Here is a 24,933-nt window from a genome sequence, read left to right as displayed (position 1 = left end):
GAGAAAGCACTTGAGCAAATCTTGTCCTACACAAACTGAAAGGCAGATTTCTTCCACTAGACTGGCAGCAGTGGTGATCCTGAAAACTTTTGGACTTCTTCCTTTAATGAGTCACCATGATCACTACCTTAGTGAAGGGTGAGTTGTTTCCATTTAAACCTTCTTACCAGAAAGATTATTCTGTTTGCACTGAACTAAAAAATTGATTTCAGTTTGAGGAAGGGAAGTTTGCAGATGGGAGAAGAAAAATATTCCCTAATTTTAGAAATTACTGTCTTTGAAAGATGCTACCATCTTTATGTTTTAAATTATCTTCCATCAGTTACAATAATAATCAAAATGATTAGACACATACCATGAATAACAAGTGGTGTGATATATATATATATATATATATTTATTTATTTAATTTTTTTAGCTATGAAAGGGACATGACTTTGAAGACTGTGTGACTGGCTTAAATAGCAATTTATGGCAAAAGTAAAGGTTAAGGATACCTATGCTGCATATATGATCCAAACGGAAAGTTAGACAATATTCCACAACCAGTGTAACATTAACTTATGATGTTTTTTTAACATATATACTGAAGCAATGTAATTGTGTTTTTTGATAAAACTGGTTTTCAATAGCAAGTATGTATTAATCTATGTCTTAAGGCACAAGAAAGAATACTAGAAATTAAAAAGTATATATCTAATTTTATGTTCTATTGTTTATTTTAAGCATGACTTTAAAAGTCTCACATAAAAAAATCTCCAATACCATAATGAAACTTTTCTCACCACTAAGCTATTGAGTATACCAATAATTTTAATTCCATTTCAGAAAGCTTTTTTCTCCCCAGGAGCTTCTCTTCTTTTCAAATTGTTAGAACCGAAGCTGACCAAACACGGACCAGCAACTCTGGCCCGTTCTCATCCTTTCCCTCTTCCCAGTTTATCATCTTTCTGCCTGCTCCATCTCCATTTTGGGTCTTTTCTATGTGGGATCTCTGCATGCTTTTGTAAAGTTGCTGTTCTTTTCTGCCTCCAACATTCACAAAGCTTCAGCAGTGCCATTCTTGTGAACTCACAAGACACCAAGCAGCAGTTGTAATATTCAAAATCCTTCCATCGTCACCACAGAGATTTAACTGGATTTTGCACCCGTGTCTGCAGCAATACCTGGGTATTTTGTATAAGAGCTAATCTAACTGAATTAATCTGCTGCTGCTTAAAATGCCAATGTTTATGTGAGCTTAGCAATAAAAACTAGTAAGAATAAAAAGCATTCAACTAATAATATGCCTATGTTAAAATATTTTTTATTTATTGCTCTTGTAGATACATCTTCTGCTGTAAAAACATGTTGCTAACTTATATTTTCTTCCTTTCTGGCATATGGTGTCTACCAGATAATGATAAATAAATATCTTAAAATACACTTTGTTATCCCACAAGAACATTTAATGACTAACAGAAGATGCTGCATACATTTAAAAACTACTACCCTCATACAGGAAAAATCTGTCATCTGCCTCTTGACAGAGAAAACCGCCTTTACTCATTCCTAGAAAGTTGGAACAATTCAAACAATTGTCTGCTTTGCTCTCTTGTTCTTCACAGTCTGAGGACACAGTGGTCCTGTGTGAGAGCTACTTTTTTCAACTGAACTAAGTTATGCTTCCTATTTCTTAATTCTCAATTTCAAATTCAAGACAAATCAATAATTTCAGAAGAATTAATTAAAACGGCATAAAAAAAATCATGCTGGAATTTATTCTGTTTTTATCAAACATCAAATAAATGCTTGTTTCCCATTCCCATGACATCCAAGTAACATATAATTGCTGAACAAACTAGAAGTTTTGGAAACTAAAAGATTATATATTATAGCTCAACTGCTCAATCCTCTAAAAATTCTCTAGCACTATACTTGGTGAATCCCAGAATTATCTCACAGAAGGAAAATACTATTAAAAAAAGTAAAAATGACACAGAAGAATGTCATCAAAAGGAGGATGTATACAAAATGAAAAATATGTTATGTGGTTCAAAGGTATTATCGCGTTAATAAGAAATAACTCTATAAAACAAAATTTTAAAAATAGTACTGAAATGCTATTTATTTTAACTGTCAGTAAGAACAAGTTGTCTTTTCCCCCAAAGGTCAAAGGGTCACCAACCTGCTTGGCAACAACAGGTTTAGGGGGAAATGTTAAAGTGTAACTATTCTTTCCTTCATGGCTTCAGAGCTACTTTTTATTGTAATAAAAAACTTAAGCATACACAGAATATAGTTCACTACACCCTGTGAAAATCTTTCTCTATGTAAACTTGAAATGTAGCTGGCTAAATAGACTAGCTGACCAATTGAGATTCCCAGTAAGAACAAGCATGAGAAATATTGAATTCTAGATTATTTAAGCATATCTTAGACAAGCAGTACATTTGGAACAGCACTTGTACAGATGAATAGACAACTACACTTCCAGTTGCAGTGGAATTTTACGTGTGATCTGAGAAGATATAAGAAATGAGAACATCATCAGCAGGAATCTCTTTTTTCAACATCCAATAATTGAAATTTTAAAAAGTCCAATCATTCCCAAAAAAAGATTAATACAAAATTCATTTATGTCTTTAGTGGCAGCTTTAAATATTTCACAATCATCATAAGAGGCATAAGGGCAACAACAAGTAATATCAATCAAAGTTTTGGACAAAGCTTAATATAATGGGAAGGACTTAGATTGGATGCTGGTGACTGCCTCCCTCTTCACTAATTCTTCACTTTCCCAGGCAATTTAATGTGTAAATCTATTACATTTTCCTGCAACCTTTATCCCTGGCATGACAGCTACAGTCTCCCACACTTGCTGAGAAAAAGTGGAACCAAATGAACACAAAGAAGAGAGAAGTCGAAAGAAAGGCCAAGAGCATAACAAGAAAAACAAGATCTTGGCATGAGATATGATTGAAATGTGCCCTACTGTTTTTGGTAACACTGGAGATTGCATATATTTAGCATCACAATTCCATGATATTGGTATATTCCTTTCCATCCTCTGCCAAGTATTGATTACACAGAGAAAAAGAAAATTGGAGTATTGTTAAATTTTACACACTTGAAATGGAAAAGTCATAAGGCCAAAATCTACCCAAAAGGAGAGCACAGCACTATTGTTCTTTCAGTGGTGCCTTACATTTATTAGTAACTCCATTACTTTTCTTCCTAATTCAACCAGCTTCAAGCACAACCCCCTTAAAGGTTACAATCTGGACACCTAAAGCATTTTCTTACCATCTTAAATGCAAACAAAATTCCTGAGGTTGGGAAAATTTAAAGAATCTTTCAAATCCAGTTTGAGTAGTATATAAACAGGGAGCATTATGAAATGTTCATTAACAGGTATATTAAAAAAAAAAAAATCTGTGTTTAGATTTTTATATGATAAAAATTTCCACTTATATGATAATTTCTGGGTTTTTTTTTAAAAAAGTGGGTGCCACTGTGTTCTCTGAAGAATCTAATGTCTTGGTGAATACTTTTCTCCAAGAAAAAATAGCAAATTAGGGCTAACTTTCAGAATTATATTTCCAGAAATACACTCTTAATTTCTCTCAGGTCCCAGATCAGTAGCTATAGTGCATGCAGTGTATTACTCTTTAATTCATTCAAGAGTACTTCATTGAATAGAAAAATTGAGACTTTGACACACTGCAGCTATTTTGATTTTTTATATTTGAACTGCCATAATACTGGATACTGGATTTCTAATCTGGAGAGCTACTATAATATAAAGTTTCCTCATTTTTTGGCAGCAGGCTACATTGGTGAGAGTGAAGCCAGGGACACTCTGACATTTTGGACTTCTGAGTTTGTGAGATGGCACCTGGGGTTGGCCTCCCCAGTAGGAGACAGAGTCCAAAGAGGGCCACCAAGATGGGAGGGTTGAAGCAGGTGACACTTGGGGATGGGCTGCAAGAATTGCATTTGTTTGGCCTTCAGAGAGATGGAAAAGGGGAGATCTTATTGCTGCCTACAACTGCCTCAAGTGAGGGCACACACAGAGCCAAACTTCTCTCAGTCAAAAGGCACAACAAATTGGAAACTGGGTAATTCCAATTACATGTAAATTACATTTGTGAGGCCTGAATGTTTCTCAGGGTTTGTTATTCTTTACTACAAGGGTGTGGCAGGTTGCCCATGTTGCCATTCTCATAACGTCTTGCTCATTTTGTTTTTATTGTTTACAGAATCTATGCAGTGGGCATTAAGATGTCCAGAAAGAAAACACCATGGATGTATTTTATGGAAAGTAGACAGCTTCTTCTGAGAAACATCAAGAGGAACTCTAGAGCTAACATACTGCAGGAGGCTACAGTGGTATTATCAACCTTATAGGAAGCAGTTTCCTTCAAATCATCTGAGTTAGCACCTCATTCCCTTTGCTCTGCAAAGATTAAGAAGTATACAATAAGATATTTTCCAAAATATTCCAACTCCTGATTCAGAAGGAAGGTATTTAGTGAAAATGAGAGAATGGTGAGTCTCCATTCAGGAACATTAAATACTTTATCAGGTCAAATTCTGTGAAATTTGTTAACCACTTTTAAAACAGCTTAATAGAGCTATTCTGAATGGTTATCAATCAGTTCATGTTTAAAAGAAGGCTCAGTAATTTAAACTGAAACTGATGTAATTAATGTTGTTACACATTTTTTAAAAATATATATTACAATATGCTCTAATGCAGATTTCTTTTCTCTTTGTACCTTCACCTGCCTCATACATGAGTTTGGAAGAGATGTATCTTTAACATTATACTCAGCTACTGGGAGATTTTTAAAACAAGTGTCCAAAACTAGAACAAACATAGAATTCTGTTTATCACAATTTTTAGTGAGGATATACAAGTATTAGGTTAATCACCTTCACTGACTCATAGAATCATTAAGGTTGGAAAAGATCTCTAAGATCATGGAGTTCAACTGTAAACCCAACACTGCCAAGTCCACTGCTCAATCATGTCTCTTAGTGCCACAACCACACATTTTTGAATACCTCCTGTTTATGGTGACTCAATCTCTTCCCCCAGTTACCTGTTCCAAAGTTTAAAAAAAATTTTGGTGATGAAATTTTTCCTCATATCCAATCTGAATTTCCCCTGGTGCCCCTCTAGGGCATTTCCTCTTATCCTCCCACTCGTGACTTGTGAAAGAGACTGACACAAACCTGGCTACAACCTCCTGACAGAGAGCTCAATTCCTGTTTGAATAGTGACACCTTCTATACATATCACTTACTACTTGTCTCCTTGATTTTCTTGAATAATGAAATACAACTTGTAAAATTCTTGCTCTACCTTTCTTCTCTAAGCAATGTCCTAGATGGAAGGCTGGGATTTGTTTCTCCTCACCAAAGATTCTGGAAAGGCACAACAGCCTGATCTAGTTAATAAATGCAGTGTTAGAATACTCTCAACTCACCCCATGAACTCACTGGTCATTCTGCAGAGATATTTTAGAGGGATCATGAAGTTTTTAGATTAGGGGTTTGATGACTTTATGGCTTTTTTTTTTTTTTTTTTTTTTTCTGGACAACTTATGAGGCAACATCTGTAGTATTTATCCTATCACAATAAAAAATATGCCACAGATATGATTTGGAATTTGTGTCAAGGCTGTGGTGTTTATGATTTTTAAAAAATTATCTCCTGAAAAGAGAAACGCTTTATAGGGCAGATTTACTGTTTTATGTAAGTTTCAGACATAATTCAGGATCCTTAGCTTAAAAATGCACATTAAGAGTAAAACAGTATCTCAGATAAAGATTAGCATCCTAATGAAGTTTTTAACTGGAGTTTTCTTACCATATATTAGTACACAAGTATTCTAAACTGCTTTGCCACCAGAATATTTTCAATTATGCTGCTGCTTTTACTACCAAAATTCCTTTCTGTGGCTGTTTAAATTTTCAAATACAAAAAATCATGCAGAAAAATGCAGGCTTCTTGTACCCAAGCATCTTTTTGACTATGCATAGTAATGGGACTAGTTCTGAATAAGAACTCATAATCTGTCAAATTAACAAAGTAACAAAGCTACTTTGAGTATCACAAGCACTTGCATATTTTGGAGCACAATAGAGTTGAACATAATGATTTTTTCCACTGACGTATGATAGAATTTCACTGCCAGGAAGAACTGTAGTAGGCCAAATTTTTGGGCATTCTGATAAATCTTCAAAAAGACATTTTCCTCACCAATTTGTGAGCAGTGTGCAGGCAGTAGAATGAAGTGGATTTCATCACAGGCAGACAGAAAAGTAAAGGGCTTCCTATTCCATCCTCTCCTACTGTGGATACTTCAGAACCATCCCTTCACAATCACAGAACACTCCTGTTTTCAAAGCAGCACAACTAGAAAGTTTGTCTTTCTGTTTTAGCACTGGCAACTTCAATTAATAAAAATTATTTCATCAGGAATTACATTAAAGCCTCCTATAATCTAGTATTTCCCTATATTTATTGATGCCACATAAAATGGCAATCATATTTTTTACAGTTGCATCACACGGGAATTCCGCTCCATAGTCTTTCTGGAACCCACTATTGTATGCACTCTGCCTTTGTTGGTTGATAAAAGTGATGAGTCCTTAGCTTACAGCAGGTGTTATAGCTTTTGAGAACATAGCCTATTGTTTTCTACTATAGAACTTCATCACAGTCTTCAGGTTGTTCAGCTTGTTCAATCCACTAAACTGACTTACCACTCTGAACTGAAAGCCAAAAAGTCACTGCTTTGCTTGATCTTGAAACTCACATATTTCCACATTTAGAAACCATAAGAATTCAAAACCTGCCCATGAACTTCCAAGTCATTATCTCCAGGAAAGTATCTTTTTCCGAAAAGACAACAGAAGAAAACTGAGCAATAAAAACAGTGAAACAAGTAAAAAAACATATGCTAGCAAAACTAGATAATAGCATGACTTTTTTTTTCTTTTATGCAAGCAAATAAAAGGCAAACTTTTAATACCAAGGCAAAATTATTTTTTCCACACAAAACCATAAAATGTTTCAAATTGCCTGACATTCAAATATTAAACTCAGGTTTTACAAACTAATAGTTATACTGCCATCTTGTCTTTGACACTGTTTCAATGTTTTACATTTCCATAAGGCAATTTGAGGGTGTTTAAGATATGTTGAAGTATTTTGCCAAAGTAAATAATATCAATTTTATGAAGATATTCCTTAAGTAGTTATGACTGTTATTAGAAAAAAGATATCTGATACAAAAAAAAGAGCACTGTACAAACAAAGCATTACCATCAGAATATATGGAAAGAAGAAAATACTTACAGATTTTTTATGTCTACTGCTCCTCGGAATGCCTTCCTTGGTATTGCTTGAATCTGATTTTCACTAAGATCACTAAGAAAACAAAAAAAAAAAATTAAATGTAACAATGCTATACAGATATATTTAGTTTTGTGTATAACAAAAAAATTTCAGCCATTATGGTTCAGTCAATATTTCCAATGAAGCTTATTTTATTACATTAACTGATTTGTGATTGAAGAAGCAGCAATAATAATCAGAACAGTTTATCTGTGTCACAGAGTAGTTCCTTTAGAAAATAGCAACATAAGGAATTAATATCTTTTACAAAAGAGAACTATTATTAAAATGCTTTTAAAATTTGTGTTCTTTTGCTATCCACATGAATAAACATCTCTTTAGCTTTTCTGAAATCCAGACACATTTTTGTCCTTCACAGGTTCACATTGTAAATAAAATCTAGAGAACTGAAGATAGTAGCAGAGGAGACAGAGAAAATAAAAAATACCAAGAGCAAACTAGGATCCAGAACTTTCCATTTACACTTTGCACTCTTAATGATGCAGTGCAACAGGAGCTGACCAATACATTAAAATCTTTATTGCTGTATCTACACCACATGCAGTTTGGAGATGTCACCTCAGGCAACAGATTGCTATCCTGGACCAAATACACCTACCACACATGGTACATGAATGTTTGAAGTCTTGCAAGGGGGCCTGTCTACCTTTCTACATTAAAATTACTAAATCAGATCTTTTGGAAGCCTTCCAAGATGCACCCATCTGTACACAATATGGGGAACACAATTACATGAAGAAGCTTTCCTGAGCATCTGAATGAAAATGCACAAACAAATTAGATGTCTATAGGTGCCTCTACAGAGGGATTTTAAATGCATTTGCACAGCAGTTTTCCTGTGGTTAACTAGATTTCATTTCGGTAAAACCAATCCAGGAGCTGCACTCCAAAAGCAAACCAAATGCAATCCAGCTCCTAACAGAAGTAAAGTTTCTCTATCTTGAGCTTTAGAGGCATCTTTAGAGGACCCTTTTCAGAGAGAACTTTTAGAGAAACATTGCAAAACTGTGCATAGAAATAAGAGATCTAGCTCAGAGTAACCGAACAAGCAAGAATCATTTAGTTGATTAGACATAAAAAGTCATGCTTTTGATATATTCTTTCTCTAAAATGCAATCTAGCATGAGCTCATATTTCCAGTTCTGAGCAATCACTCTTGAAGATCCCTTTCAGATTTATGAACTCACAAAAAATAATTTGAGGACTTTATAAAACCCCTGCTGCCCAAGTTTAACAAAATTTATATCAATGTAATTATTTTGAAAAGAATTCCACATACATAGACAGCAATTTTGTTTTATCCAATTCATTGTTAATTTATGGAAAATCGCTTTCTATTTACTAAATCTTTCATAGTTCATGCACCTAATTGCACTGCAATATCTCACAAAGTATACTTAAAACTAGACCCAATTTTAGTATTATTAATCGTGTGTGAAAAAAGAGAATTTGTGAGCTGTGATTTAATTTTCAAGCCACCTAAGTAATCTTGAAATGGGATACGACTGCACTGCTCTGACAATAAATTCAGTGGCAATGAATGAAAAAGCAGCCTTCAGCATTTGTTACGGTAACATGATTTAACAGCCTACTTCCCTGGAAAAAATTCCCTTATAAGCATAAAAGGCAAATATCTATATTTACACTTCTGTTTAATTGACTAATACATTTTACCTCTATAAAAATTGTGTGTGAAGTGGGTAAGCTAGCAGTGATTTGTATCATGATCAATGATTAGTTTGAAACACAGATATATGTATGTATCTATGTAAGCCACTGCCATACTTATAAATATATACGACAGGAGATAATGGGTAATGGTGCATTAAGCTTTTCATGGCATTTGATAGAGAATCATCATTCACCATTTTATATAATTTAAAAAGTGAAAGATGAGCAATATTGAGGCCAAATGTAAATTATTTTTAAGATCTAATAGAAAACTCCAAGGGTCAAAATCTTTGTTTCTGTGGGAAATTCTGGCACAATGCAAGGGCTTACAAGTGACAGCTACTGTGCCTCAATAGGCAATCCACTGAGACTGTGTGCACAGGTATGTCTGTGTGTATGCAAATGTAAAAGACAGCAGACTAACTAATTGCATGCTAGATTTACTGCTGGGTCAGCACAGTCATCACCACTTCCATGTAGCACAAGCTCAAGAAAACTGAAGTATAGTATACCCTGGTAATTTTAGCTCATTTCAAATGTAAACTACTTGACTGCAAAGGTTCCCAATCTTGTTGAAGAAGGCATTGTTTAAAGCATACATTTAAATGTGGAGAGCTAAGTAAGATTGGCAAACGTTTTCCAAAAGTAATCTTTTTGCAATGCATTAGTTGGTTTGGGAAACTTGGACCTGTTTCTGTAACAAAAGCATAAGTTCATTTCTACACTGCTAAATTCTACTTCTAATAAAAAACATGATTTTCCTTATAGCAGGAAAAAAGTTAGTAATTATTTATTCATTGCTTCAAGTTTTCATCTGTTCAGTGTAAAAAGGTTTCCTTATACAAACCTTTAGAGGCTTAAACAAACATTCAGCTTTTTCTTCTTGCATAAATTACACCTACATTTCAAAACTCAGAAGCTGCATGTGGTCTTTGTTATTGATCTTTGAACCCGTTCCATTGCAGTTCTTAGACTGCTCAAAAAAAGGTCACAAGAAGCATAAGGTGCATTGTGACTTGCAAGGGAAATGGGGCAAAAGAATCTATTTTGTAGATAAAACCAGCCAATTTTGCACGCCATTACATTGATCTGACTTTGCAACTAATATTCTGTAGTGAAGAAAGGTGCAAAACTCCTTTTTAGCCTGATGGTCATTGTATTGCTGCACTTATAACTATTGTCATCTTCCATTTCAAAAACAGGCAGCCTTTGAATAGAGGCTCTATGATGGCAATTGATCCCCTGAAAATGAAAGAATATCTAAGCATTTCAATAATATTTAAGCCAAGATACAACAAAACATTCTACTTTTATAAGAAGAGATCTGTATTTTTTTTTAAAAGAAGGCATGAACCTGCTTCACATCAGAAAGCAGCAATCTGACCAAGATATTTTCACTGGAAAAAATTATTTTCCATTAATATTACAGCCCAAGACCATACATTAAAATGACCTTTACATTAACATGCAAAATATCACTGGAACAGCAGAATTGATTAAAATATACAGTCAGAGTGAAAAAGACAAGGCTATCTGAAAATTTCTTTCTTTAAATAGAGCACAATGATCTAGCGAGATATTTTGACAAATTCATCTTTATGCAGATTCTAGCTGTCATAGAAGCCTTATTTCAACTAAATTTTTCGTGACTCTATTATATAATTCCTAGAGAGATATACTACAAATTATTAAGTCTGAAGGGGAGTACCTTAGACATTGACCTTTCAAGAAAATTCCTTAGTACAACTTTGTGGAATTCATTTGTGTCATTCAGTGGTGGCCACTCCTGGTCCTCCACTGCTCCTCCTTGCTCCAGCATCACCAAACGTGTGCTCAGGGCCAGGTGCAACTTCAGTCTCTCTGAATGTGAGATGTTCTCAAGGACAACTCTCAGGTTTGCTTCCTCAAGTTAAGAGGTGGTACAGGGGATAATCAGCAGGTTGGCACCAAAAGCCACCTGTGTGAATTAGACTGGCAGCAGCTGACAAAGACTTTTTAGAGGAGGCACAAATGAACATTGCTGCTGCTCTAGATGCACAAACCAGACTGGGTAAAGTGGATTGTTTTAGATAAGTTTAGAATGTATATATGTCACACATTCTTCTGAGTTGTAGCATTCTGGCCCCATTCTCTCAAATGTAAAAACAGAAAAACAAATCCATAAAGCAAACAAAGCTGAATCCCACTATAAGTGAAGATAGAGAGTAGAGAACGCACAAAGATTTCTGAATTTTTTCCCCAACTACAGAAATGCTTTGAAAAACTTGCATACTATTTTTTTTCTCTCTTTGAAGGTCAGGTCTGCGTTTCTTAATCGAAGACTAAATATGCTGCATCTAAATAATTACTTCTTATAATTAACATAATCTATCCAAGTATTCAAACTCATCAATAAAAAACAGAGCAACTATGGATTCTCCAAGACCCATAATGATGAAGTATATTCTGCAATTACCATGCTTATGTAAAATATAATTTATTTTTAAACCAACTGGATAAAGGCAATTTACATGTAATGGACTCTGATAAGCACATCCGCCTCAGCTTGTAAACCGATTTCCAAAGATTAAAGATTTAATTTGGATATTCTGACAAAGCAACTTAACTTGTCTAATTTCAAATGATGCCTAAAAGAACGTAGAATTCTGCATTTCACAAATCAATGAACTAGGAAAAGAAATCAATAACAAAAACAACATCATCAAAAAAAGCCCAAACACCTCTGCCCCACCCTTCCTCCTCCAACAGCTTCATTTTGTGCATGCAGATGTTTTTTCTCCAAGAATACGTTGGTAATGATAATGTACTAAGCTTGTGGAAATAGCAGGAAGACCTTGCCAAAAACCTTGTTACTACTGAATCCTTCCTAAGAACAGTATGGAAATGGTACTGTTATCATATTTTCTGGGTAGTAGATAGAGGTGTATCAGGGAAAAAAGCCTCACAGCTTAGAGTCTTGTGAACATTTGAAATTCATACCAATAGAAGATACTAACCTGTTCTCCAAAAAAAGAACCTGAAGACATATACAGTATTGCTTTCTTATCTGAAGATAAAACCCTGAGATAACCTGAAATTAATGATTCTGATGGAATGTTTCAGCTGTTAAAAAACACAACCAGTACTGCATTGCAGTTATTTTATTAATTACCATGTATGGTTCTCAGCCGAATATCCTATATACCCTTAAAAAGGAATGCTCTATTTTTAATTATATAAATTGAAACATCACATAAAATATCTATATCATAAACTGCTAAGGCTGTATCAGTTTTGTTGTGTGGCTAAAGCATTGTTCATTCTGAAACACTCAACCTTTTGAAGATGGCAAACCTGCTTGTAAATTTAATTACTTGTAATTTTATTTTCCTCCATGGTTTAACCTCCCTCTGCATCTGACCAGCGATATAATAAATCTATACTGCCATTCTGTACTTTGCAAAATACTGAGTACTGGGAATGAATAATGTGTCCTGACTTTTAAAGGAAAAGGCAGAAATGCTCAGCCCAACTAAATACTGAATGTTTACCAGTTTATTTATTCAAGTTTACAAAAAACATCTCAGAAAGTGCTATTTTGTGGCTGGCATCCTGATAATCATTTACATATTAGTGGCATAAATAAAGTAAGCCTTGCTATGCACTTCTCTCCTACTGAAAAACAATAATTTTAACATTAGGTAACCATATTTTGCACGAAATCCTCCATGCCTGTATAAGGTGGCAAAGTCTCATAGATAATGACACTATTGGGCATTCAAAAGATATAAAAGAATGATAATTATTTAAATCATTTGACTGAAAATCAAATATATGAATTGGGACATTGGCAATTTCACTTGGAATACAAATGTGGTGAAAAAAACCCCAACATATTTTAGAATAGGTTAGTTCAGTTGAAAGGGATCTACAATTATGACCTAGGCCAATTAGATTATTTTCATGGAACAAGTAACAACTTCTTTCTAGGAACCTTAAGTATCAATGAGACATTTATCCTAAAATAGTAAAAGTAACCAAGCAATAATTTATGAATATCAAATGGTCCTGTCCATTTCAGCTGTTTTTATTATGACTGGCTTTTTTTTCAGTACTGTTCAGTGTTCCTACAATATTTCTGTATTTGAGTACACCTTAAAAATACAGGTGGCAGGGAGAAAACATGCACTACCTATTCATTAAAAAGATCCTAGCAGGAAAAGCCTGTGAAACATGCTATGGTATAGGCTACTAGATGGATCCTGGACTTTATCAAGATATCTGTGAGGTCTTGCAAGGTCTGAGATATTTCTCTAATCACAATCACATTAATGAGGCACATCATCTAAAAACTCAAAGCTATTCCAGAGCAAGAACCAAGAGCTATTATTTATTCCCCTGGCTTTGATCTTGGAGAAAAGAAAGTACTCTGTCCCACTGGGAGGCACTGAAAACACCAGTAGGAAACTCTGAGATATGGAAGGTGTGAACATGCTGCAACATGACAGCACAATACAAGGGAGCCACAGCCCCAAGTTTCAAGTGTGTCTAGAAATGTCTCCAGAGAAGTATGGCAGAAGGTTATTTTCCATTATCATGAACACTGGCAGCTGCCTCTGCCTGCAAAAAGCACAGCCACGGGCTTCCCAATGCAAAGAGGAGAGAATTAAATGCCAAAGTAGATTTTACACGTTTAAAATGGATCTCTGACTTGGATTTCACTTCAAAAATTCCAGTTTTCTACTTTCAACATTTGAATAAATATGTTTTCTACTCTGTATTAGGTTTTTTGGGTAAACACGGAAAAGTTCTGGGTTTTTTTCTGCTTATGAGACTTCATTTTTCACTATACAACTCCTAAACTGCAAAGTTCCAGCATGACTAGGAATTTACTCTAAGACCTTTTCTGAATGCTACAGAGGCATGTTTTGACAACCACAAGTTTTACTGTATTAGGATAAAGTATGTAAGTAAAAAAATTATTTTCAAAACTATATAATGAAAATCAAAGCAAAGTACATCAAGAATACAGCTGCTACTGAACATTGTGGTGTTAATGCAGGGGGAGCATCTTGGAGAGACAGTTCCTTTAAATTAGTATCTGGTGAATCAAAACCTTTAAATTAAATCAGGTGAACTGGTGCCAGTGAAGCCTATTAGGAATTCCATCATGGCAGCAATATATCATATTGTAACATGAGCATACTAAACAAACACAAATGTTTTAATTAAAACAACTTATTTTTTTATCCCATGTTCAGCAAATACATTAATATATGCAAACAACTAAGTACCTTTCCCATCAGGCAAGCAAGGCTTAGCCAGTTAATTGTTAGAATACTGACATATGTTTGGCTTTAACTTTATGCAGTTACTGTATAACAAGTTAGAGTATGGCATCACTTATTCATGAAGATAATCTTATACCCAAATGGCCTGTCATGTCCTTTTAGTAGGCACAGCTTTCTGGCAGATCTACAGATCAATTATGATGGAACAAGGTACTGTTTAAAAATATATACACTTAAAAATTCAGTCTAAACTCTTGTTCTGAAAAAATAAAACAAACAAAGAAACAAAATCAAACAACCAGCAACTCTGCTATACCACTATTTTTTGACTGTGAAATAAACTAGCTAGCTTCCTATTAATATCAATGTTTTTTTTCTTCTGTTCTTTAGTAAAACAATCATTGTAGCTATTTCTCTTCATACTGAAGATACAAAAGGTGTCCAGTAATACCAGCAGTAGGTAATAGGTCTCTAAGGCACACATATATCCCCTTATGAAGATAAAACCTACAAATTATAATTTCAAACATTAGTTCTGTAAATCATTATTGCTGCTGCTTCCCATAGGAGGATTAAAATTTCATGTATGAGAAAGCTGCTGTTAACCTCCTTTTACAGATGGGAGACCAAGGCAGTAGGTATCAGCCACAGCATGGATCAGCACCATGCTGAGGAGCACAAAACTGATGGGAAAGATTTAGATGACAGAATTTCAGGTTCTCTCTGCATCACCAATTTCCATTTGCTCTGCTGACTCCCCAGGGATCCAGATGCTGCACACAGTAGGCTCATAGCCTATTCTCACGCTAAAGCAGGATCACTCCCTGGGCCATGGTGTGCTACATTGCCCAAGTGAATATTTCACATTTCACAACACAGGGCAATCATCACTGCAACACTGAATGGTTAGAGTCACAGCAATTCCCGTGGAAAGGAATGCTTTTTTTTGTTTTCTTTTTTTTCCCTAATAATATTCAGACTAAATTTCCCTGCCCACTTTCATCTTGTTTTTTAATGATAACCCTTTTTATTATATCATTCATGCTTCTTTCTTTCTCAATGCTTTTGTAAATGCCATCCATTTATAAATCTTTTATGGAATCAGAATATACTTCTTATTATAACATCAGAATGTATATTCTTATTATTTTGGCATACTATTAGCTGCATTATTTAAGCAGAAGATCTTTTTAATTAATTTTATCTATTTATTAAAGATGAGAGATCATTTATGTATAAGTATAGAATATATACAGCAGAAGAGAAAAAGTAATGCACTACACAACAGTAATACTGGTAGCCTGGTAATCTCCAGAGTTTATCAGTACCTGTAACCTTAACATTTAGTATAAATCATCCAGAATTTAATTCCTGATAATTAGTGCTAATGTTTTTTCTTTTGTTTGAGGAACAGCCTGACTCTTCCCACCCATGCAATATGATACACAACTTATTTATAATTTTTAGTACGAGCAATTGATAATTTCTGCAGAATCTAAATAGCACAGAGTACAAGTACTAGGCCTCTTACTTTTTATAGGAATACATTTTGGGTTTTGACTAAGCCAAAACCTGGAGTCTTAGTCTTGGCAGAAAAGTTAACCCATGGGCTGCAAAATCAATTCCACTCTACAATGTATCCAAAAGTGTACTTAAATCAATTTGTATTCTATGATACTACTGAAAATAATTGCTTAAGGAGATTCACCATTTCTTCTTTATTGTTCTAGAGTGGCCTAGCAGGGCAAATGCTAATTGTGCAATAAAATAGGAGTATTAGGACCACACATGTATTTTATTGGAGCCTTAGAAATTATTTTTGAAAAGGAAAGTATTCTTTAATAGTCTGTTCCACTAAATTAATATATAATTCTCTTTTGTTTAGACTACAAAAACCCCAAAACAAAACAGGAAAGGAAATTACATGTTGTAGCTCCTGAAGAGGAAAGGACCACCCACAGTTTCAGAGAGAACTGAAACACTACTTCAAATTTGGCTTTGGCATAATCCTTTTCACAGAAAAGCTTGAAACTCTTAAGAACACCCCTCATGCCCCAAAGAAAAAAAACTGACAATTCTTTATCCTTCATACAGTCTCAAACTGGCCAAGCTGAAGGAAGGCACTGAGTGAGATTTTACTGACTGGAGCTTACCATGCATCCCTAATAGCACAATCATTCCCTATGAGGGCCCAAGACAGCAGCACAGCTGTGATGTGTGAGGGTACCACTGACCTACAGCCCTGCCCAGAGCCTGCAAGTGCAAAATGACTTTTACCCATAAGGATGCATTTCCATGGGGTCAGGCTGCACCTCAGGTGCAGTGTCCAGTTCTGGGCCCTGCACCCCAAGAAAGACATTGAGGAGCTGGGGTGTGTCCAAGGGGCAGAGGAGGGTCTGCAGCACAAAACTGATGAGGAGCAGCTGAGGGAGCTGGGAGTATAGAGCCTGGTGAAAAAGAAGCTCAGGGAAAACCTTTTTGCTCTCTACCAGTGTCTCAAAGGAGGCTGTGGACAGGTGGGGATCAGTATCCTCTCCTGCAAGTGACAGAACAAGAGGAAATGGTCTCAAATTGTGCCAGGGGATGTTTAGGTTTCATATGGGTTTCGTTCATGGATTTTCTTCTCCTTTTTCTTTAACCAAGTTGGAATTGAAGGAAGAATAAAAAAAATAACTTAAATCTTTACATGTCATTTTTTCATACAAGGCCAAAAAAGTGTTTTAAGCAGGAAAAGGGTGAGGATTCTGCTTTTTTTCATTTTACTAGTCTCTGATAGGTGATTTGGTGATTAATTTTTAATCAACTATTACACTTGACAGATTTTAAAATGCACTATAAGTTAAGAACTTTAAAAGAATAAAACAAGATTCTGCCAGGTAACTTTCACTTCTTCTGGTACGTTAGACACTCAGCATATGCATGGCTGAAACATCCATTTGGCTTGGATGGGGATCTGCTCACATTAAGAATAGATGAGATGGCATATTTAATTTTCCAAAAGACCTCTTCAACAGTATCTGAAAAATCTATCATTGCTTTTCTCTTCAACAGAACTTCTTTTTTAGAACAAGTTTGCAGCTGTCAACATGTCTTTAATATTTAATATTGTTTCACCTGCTTTGGAATTGAAACTGTAAGCACTTTCAGGAACTGATTGAAAGGTTGTCTGGTACACTAAAACTGTCTAGTTTCACTACACAGCCTACAACCCTGTATATTCTCTTCTGAAATATCACTCAGCAAGCTGTGGCAATTTCTGTTTCTTCAAAATATAGCAGAGCAGACTCCTGATCCAACCCCATTATTCCAATACAGACAAGTAATAATTACATCCCTGGACACAGACATTTTTCATGAAGTATAGCTCCAAACTTTTATTCTGATAATAGCCTGAGTAGCTCAAGTGTTTCCTAACAGTAAAACTAACCTTGAACAATTTGTCAAGGGACAGGGAAAAACTTGGATAGCAAACTAGAAAAGGCCTTGCAGACCATTAATGTTGAACAGCACTGTGCTCACTCTTCCTTCATTTGACTTGAATGATGCAATTTGGAGATTGTCTCTTGAGATGGTCTGATTGTTTTGATAAGATTTATTGTACCATCTTAGCTTTATACAATATGTGTAGGTGCATAATATATATGAAGCACTGATGCTTCAAGCTATAAGGCTGTTGCCTGTCAGTGCCAAAAACTATGCTTAAACAGTGGAAGAAACCAAAGGAAATTATCAAAAGGATTACCAGGGATGATTTAAAAAAATCTGACAAAAGCTAAGCTGCAATTATTGCTGCTAATCAAGATTGCCAGTTTTATATGACTGTTTTTCTGGTCTTCCCCCATCTGCTTATACCCATATGTCATTTATCAGACTGTAATATCTTTCACATAAACTTTTTTTTGTTTTACTGGGTGCCGGTTCGTTGGTATTTTCCTTATTCTGTGTAACAAAGTACAGTGACTACAACCACTGGGCTTCTGGACCAAAGAACTAGGACTTAAAGCTTTTCTATGAGAAAACTATAAATGGAAAGGACAAGAAATGTATGTTTGCATAATCCTCCACTTTGCTGACAATGCACTATAAAACTAATAACAAGCTCAATTATTTGATTAATGGAATGACTGGACTATTTTTTTTATTCTATTCCTGGTGTGCTATATATGTGTTGGTTAATACAAATCAATTAAAAGCTCCTTGGAGAAAAAAGAAATTGTTGAGAAACTTCAGGGCAGTTACTGATACATATATTCAGGTACTCTGGAAGTAAAACTTCCCACTGACTAGGATTAAATTACTTTAATTCTCTAGCTGTGCATCCCAGAAGCGTCAAGCCTCAAGTTTCTTCTGTTCAGGCTCCAGGTTGTTCTTTCTTTTTGAGCCTTCCTTCTCTTTCTATGACTCCTCCAGCCTCTTCCCCCAGTCTTCTGTCACCACAACTTTTTCTCTTTCAGTGCCATACAAAGAATCAGAATTTCAAGAGATATTTTCCTCTAATAATAGCAGTTGAGAATACAGTAGTATTCATGTGTCCTAGATGGATTCAGGGGCTATTTAGAATTGTAAACCCACTTAAAAATGGTAAAAAATATATGTAAGCAATAAAAGAAAATTCACCACTCCAGAATGAATTCATCTTAAAATGAACAACCAGGGGTAAAAACTGAGAGTTCTCCTCACATCTCACATCTCAAGAATGTGAAAAATCCTATTTCTTCTTAACAGCCCTGTCTGTATGCTGTTGCCACAATACCAACATGTAAACGTAACGTTACATTAAAACGTTCTAGGAAAAATAATCCATGCAGAATTGAATTTGGTTTTTTTTTAATAGAAAAGCTTAAATTTTATTGTTACTTCTGCCATGTTTATCCCCTTTTCACCTCAAACTTGAAAAAGGTTCAGCTGCTTGCACTAAAAATAATTTCCATTCAGACATTTTTTTAAGCTTGAAGTCTACAAAGCTGATTTTCTGTTCCAGGATTGCATTTTTCCACTGACAGCATCAAAAAAAGTGGCTGCTCTTAATTGCACTTTAAAAACCCATCTTCCCTCTTTTCATACATTTTTCCTCCATCTGTATGTTTTCAAGCTGTTTTTTTTCCAAATTGCTAAATTCTTTCCCTTCGACCAGTACCCATACTCTCCTAAGTAGCTGATGGAGCTTTGTCTCAAGTAACTATCCAGAAAATCCCACTGAGAAGCCCTAATAATCAGGATAATGAGTGACTGCAGGGAGGGTGTGGTGGTTTTGTGTTGTTTGAGGGTTTTGTCATTCAGGAGGATGGGTGTGGTGTTTTGCTATATCAGGGCACACAGGGCACACAAGGTGGGATGGATGAGAGTTAAGCAATTGCAATCAAATGAGAGCACAGCACACTCAGGATGAGCAAGGGTGACACCAATGTCTCCATTCACAAGACACTACACACTCCTGCAGTGAGCCAACAGGTAATTTCAGAAAAGAGAGATCCAGGGGACCATATACACACTGACAACAGTTATGGTAATGGGAAAAGAGACTACTAAATTTACCTAAAAAAACTCCAAAACAAAACAGCAAACAGTGCATAAGCTTCCCTACTGCTTAAGGACTAATTCAGAAATATACTATAAAATGTTTAAAACTTAGATTGACTGCATATTTTTTTAAGCACAAGTGTTAAAAAGGGGTTTAAGAAATAAGGCTAAATACAAGAACACGTGGCATTGTGCTTCTATTAATAATAGCCACTCACCATCTCAGCACTATACAGCCAGGCTTTTTGCTAAAGCAGTGTGAATCCATTGTTACTTCTAGGGAATTCAGGAAGACTTCCACCAGCTCAAAAATCCCAAGACATGCATCTTACAGCAGCAGGAGCATCTGTACTCACTCTTTTACCTGAGTATGAACAGATCTCCTCTTAGAACGGGACTGGCTCTGAGCTCTGAGGTTATTGAATTTAAACAGTATTTACACAGATAGTTGAGAAGGTGTGAGAATTTGCTTCTTCATAGGCTCTACTGCACTTGCTATCTGTTGCCATATGGCTAATTCCTACTCATGCTTATTCTTCTGTTTCATTTCATGTTACAGTATACTCTTTTTACAGACCTGCAGACTCAAACATCTGTAGCAAAAGTCCCAGAAATTGATTTAGAGGCTGAAACACAAGCATATCCAATCCTGCTCCTACACAAGGCTATATATCTTTGTTGGAAGACTGACACATGGTCCCCATATGCATCAGTGATAACATAAGCCTGCCAGGCACAGATGTACTTATAGCTCCAGAGAGATGCAATCTAATGATGGATAGGAATAACCCAATCATAGGAACATTTGTATTTGTAAACCCTACCTAGTGCTACAGACAATATGTCTACATTTCACTGCCACGTTTCTTCAAGGATATCAAGATGTTCCCAAGGTATGACAGGCATATGATGAAACTTAATGGTATGTAAGATGAGAGACTGCTTTCTGAAGCACAACTTCATAGTTTGAAGTTCTAAAAATTAATTGCTCTTCTGGCAAACCCAATGAAAATTAAATTAAATTAGATACTGGAACTTTTTCATTAGAAGGCTCTGGCAAAATAAAGTTAATGGATGGAAAGCTTTCCGCAATTAAAAGTGACAGGTGCATTGCTTTCTCTAAGCTTTTAAATCACATCTGTCAAAAAGACTACTAAAATGCATTTTTTAAGTTCCTTCCAATCTACTCAACTTTTATGAATCAAAATACTATGGAATTATTGAAGATACATCACTTAAGTCACAGCTTTATGGCAGTAAAGAGCTAAAATTTCTATAGAGTTATATATCTAACATATTTAGGACAATGTATTAAATCACAAAGTAACTCTGTCTCCTGTTCCCATTCACTTCATTTTTCAGCATGATTTCCTGCTTCAATTCTTAACCCGTGCACAAGAAACACACAACTTGATTTTCCTAAAATCAAGTTTAAACTATAGTTTATAGTTCACAACTTTGTTTGAATTATCTATTTGATGTGTTTAAGGTTATTTAAGAGAGAGATGGTTAACAATATTTACGCCTTTTAAGAAACTTTTTCTCCAAAGTGTCTTGGAAAGAGGAAGAAAAGTTGGAGGTCAGGTTTTGCTGTGCTTCTCACAAGTGAAACTATTTTCAATAAACATGTGTTCCAACAGTGGGAGTAAAATAATTTATTACACATCTTCCCCCTGCCCTTCAGACATACCTGAGCCAGTCCTCTACCTCTCATTCCTTGCTGACAAAACCAGGGAATACTTAAGCCCAAAACTCAAACATCTCCCACTTAAAACTCCAAACTCTCTAATGATTATTTCCAGGTTTTTGGTGGGTTTTTTTGTTTATTTTGTTTTGGGGATTGTTTTTGTTGTGTGGGGGTTTCTTTTTGTTGTTATTTTGGTTTTCATTTTGTTTTGCTTGCTATTGTTATGTTGGGGTTTTTTTGGGTTGCTTTTTTGTTTGTTTGTTTGTTTGTTTGGGGGGGCTTGTTCGGTTGGTTGGTTTTTTTGTTTTTTTTTTTATCAACAACCAACCCTAATTTTCATAGGTTAGTAATGAAGTTTACTTAGGGAATATTTCTCATCCCCACTAATTCTGAAAATAAACAAAAGCATTACTCTCCAAAGATCCTAATTATCAGCTAAAAGTAAAGCTGTTGCACATTGTAAGATGGCCTGTGACAATAAGAATTGCATAGACTATGGCACAGCACCTCCAGGCACAGGATGGAAAATTACACTAGCTCAGTTGAACATAGCTCTTATTAACCACAAACATACAAATAATTTCATCCCAATTCAGGAGAGGACTGAAGCATTTACAATGTAATATATGTGCTTAAATCCCAGTAAATTCATTGTAACTACTCACAAGTTTAGTGTCAAGAATGTGATGAAATACATCATTCAATCACAACTACTTACAGAAAATCAGCAGTGAGCACATTTAAATCATAGGCTTCCCTAATTCAAGCATATATGAAAAAAGACAAAATTCTCCTCAGATGGGAAACACAATGAGAAAAATAAGGAAATTATTTCCTGTAATCCATCTATAAATTTTCATCATGCCCCATAATGAATTATTGTGACACCAAAGCCATTATTTGAGACAACTGGACCATGTGCAAGTCCTTAATATAATTACTTTTTCATATAATATATTTTATATGAACATATATGTATATGTATACACACACATATATAACATATTAATATATTCTTCAGTTAACAAAACTCAGGGGTTTGGTGCTGCTTTTTGGGTTTTCTTTGAGGAAAGGGGGTGAATCTTGCCAAGTTCTCATTTACCCTTGCAAAAAAAATAATTTTGAAACTGCAGAGTCTCACATGCTTCTTACTAGCACTCCTAATAAGTTCAAGGGATTTCCCTCAGAGAAAGAAATCTCTTCCAGTGGCCAGGGAGATGAAAGCTTTGGGGTAGAAGGTCAGCATTTCAGGAAGACTGACCATTCAACATAATACTATACTTCAAAATTATGTGTCAGGTCTGCATCCCTGTAGAATAACTCAGGAACTGTGCTACCAAGAACAGCATTCTGAGAAGGAATCAAAAGCAGTTAACATATACACTAGAAGAGTATATATATTGCTGAAAAAGTAAACACAGATAAGGACTCATCCCTGACTTGCAACTGAGTAAATCTGAGAGCTGAACTGCAGTGCTACTGAGTGCTTCACATATGTAAACTAAAAATACACCAAAACCATCAAAGGAGCCAAGGTGTCAAGAGGATATGTCTACAAACATTTGCTCCAAGCAGGAAAAAAAATATTTAATTATTTTCCCTTAGTATCAATTTTAACTAGACCGCGGCTGAGAATGAAAGGTCTGCAATCTGTGAAAACGAAAAGATCAAATTCAGCATTCAGCAGAGATACAGAATATCTAATTAAGCCCTCTAGTATTTTTTTTTTCAGTTCTTCTTCCATATCTCTTTTGCCCTCTGTTAACCATCTTCCAATCCATATCCATAAATGATGAAAATAAGCCAAAGCTTCCTCATTGGTATGTTTTACATAAATATCTGACTGGAAAATATGTCCAAAACTTCTTTGATAAGATGTATTAATTGAACAGTTTAAATAAATATAAAAGATCATATAGAAATATGGACTTGAAAAAAGATATTAGATAATACTATTGTAAACAGAACTTAAAATACTGGTACCTTAAGGAATAGGACTTCTCAGACACAAAGCCAGGATTCAAAATACAAAATGAAATCTGTGTGTTGGTCATATCGATTTTATTCAAGTGTGAAATCTAAGCTTAAAAATAAATGTTCTGATGAACTTCAGGAGATGTATTTTATTCTCCTGCATTTCTTTTCTCCTTTCCTTCAACTTAGCTGAAATTTCATTATACATACTTACTATTTAAAATAGTGATTAACACCTATTATTCTACAGGTAAGGAAGAAGTGTCATATAGACTTCTGCATATCCATACAACTTTCTGCTTGTTGGGTTTTCTTGTTTTGATTCTACTTTTAAAATCACTTCCAGTGGGAAATTACCCTTCACCTATGAAAACAAATGTATGTATGGTACAATGCTTGTCCTGAAGAGCCAGAAAACATCTCACAGTGCCCATTTTCCACAATATTTTAATATGCATGATATCCTTTTCCATACTAACAATAATAACTAACACAAAATAGAGATTCCCAGTTGAGACAGAGATGACATGTTAGCTTGCAGTTCTGAACAAAAGAACTGAAAAAGCATTTGATCAACAAAAGAAACTGACTTGATTTTTTTTTTAACTGAATCAGGATAAACCTCTGTGTAAATGTGCTTAACAATGAAAATCACAACAGCCAGGATTACAGTATAAGGATTTCATATTACTGCCAGGTAGGTACATGTCTAACAGTGAATGTCTTTGTCTTCCTTACATTTATGAACAGATAAAGATTATAGTAATAAAGCCCCATGCTGAAATAAAACTCAGACTAATCTCAAGATTAGGAATTTAATCTCCATTAGAAATAAGATATAGGTATTTAAAATGAATAGGAGGTCAATTTGCTACAAGCAACATGACATTATGTATTGTTCTGTGCTGCATATGCAGTGCATATTCCTGCACCACAGCTGAAGCACGTTAAAACTTACAAGCTGACACAAAAAGCAACAGATTGAAAGAAGAGTTTCATTAAAAGAAACCAAATGTGTCAGCAGCCATCTTCACTTGAATTTTGGTCATACAGCTCCCTGGTATTTTTTGCTTTGCTTTTCTAACTAGTTCCCCTATGGATTAACCTCTCCTCACCTCTGGTTGTATATACACTGCAAGATAGAGCTGCTGGACAGTTCATTAGAGAAGCTCCTGCTGTTTCTTCCACTGCAGAGGAGGCACCTCTAAGTTATCATACACAAGCAGCCCAAGTTGACATGTCTTCTAACAACTTCTGGCAGCTTTGATCACACTGGTGGTTCATACAAGTTTCACAGGGGGGAAAAAAAAAAAAAAAAAAGGCAGGAACTTTGAGGCATTTCCTGCTACTCCTTTGGAAACCCAACACCATCACTTAGTAATTCATGCACCATACCAGTA

The 24,933-nt window shown here is 35.2% G+C and overlaps 1 protein-coding gene across 3 annotated transcripts in view; it reads right to left on the bottom strand.

Annotated features, from left to right (window-relative positions):
- The window catches only part of SLIT2 (slit guidance ligand 2), a 258,823-nt gene that overhangs the window by 101,620 nt on the left and 132,270 nt on the right, over positions 1-24,933 (bottom strand). For all 3 annotated transcript variants that reach the window (XM_079306865.1, XM_079306863.1, XM_079306864.1), the window contains exon 5: positions 7,352-7,423. In XM_079306865.1, coding sequence (XP_079162991.1) covers positions 7,352-7,423 — 72 coding nt within the window. The remainder of the gene's footprint in view (positions 1-7,351; positions 7,424-24,933) is intronic.

Source organism: Erithacus rubecula, assembly GCF_903797595.1.
Source record: "Erithacus rubecula genome assembly, chromosome: 5".
NCBI lineage: Eukaryota > Metazoa > Chordata > Aves > Passeriformes > Muscicapidae > Erithacus > Erithacus rubecula.
Note: the sequence above shows the minus strand (reverse complement) of the source record. Positions and strands in the feature narration are given on the sequence as shown.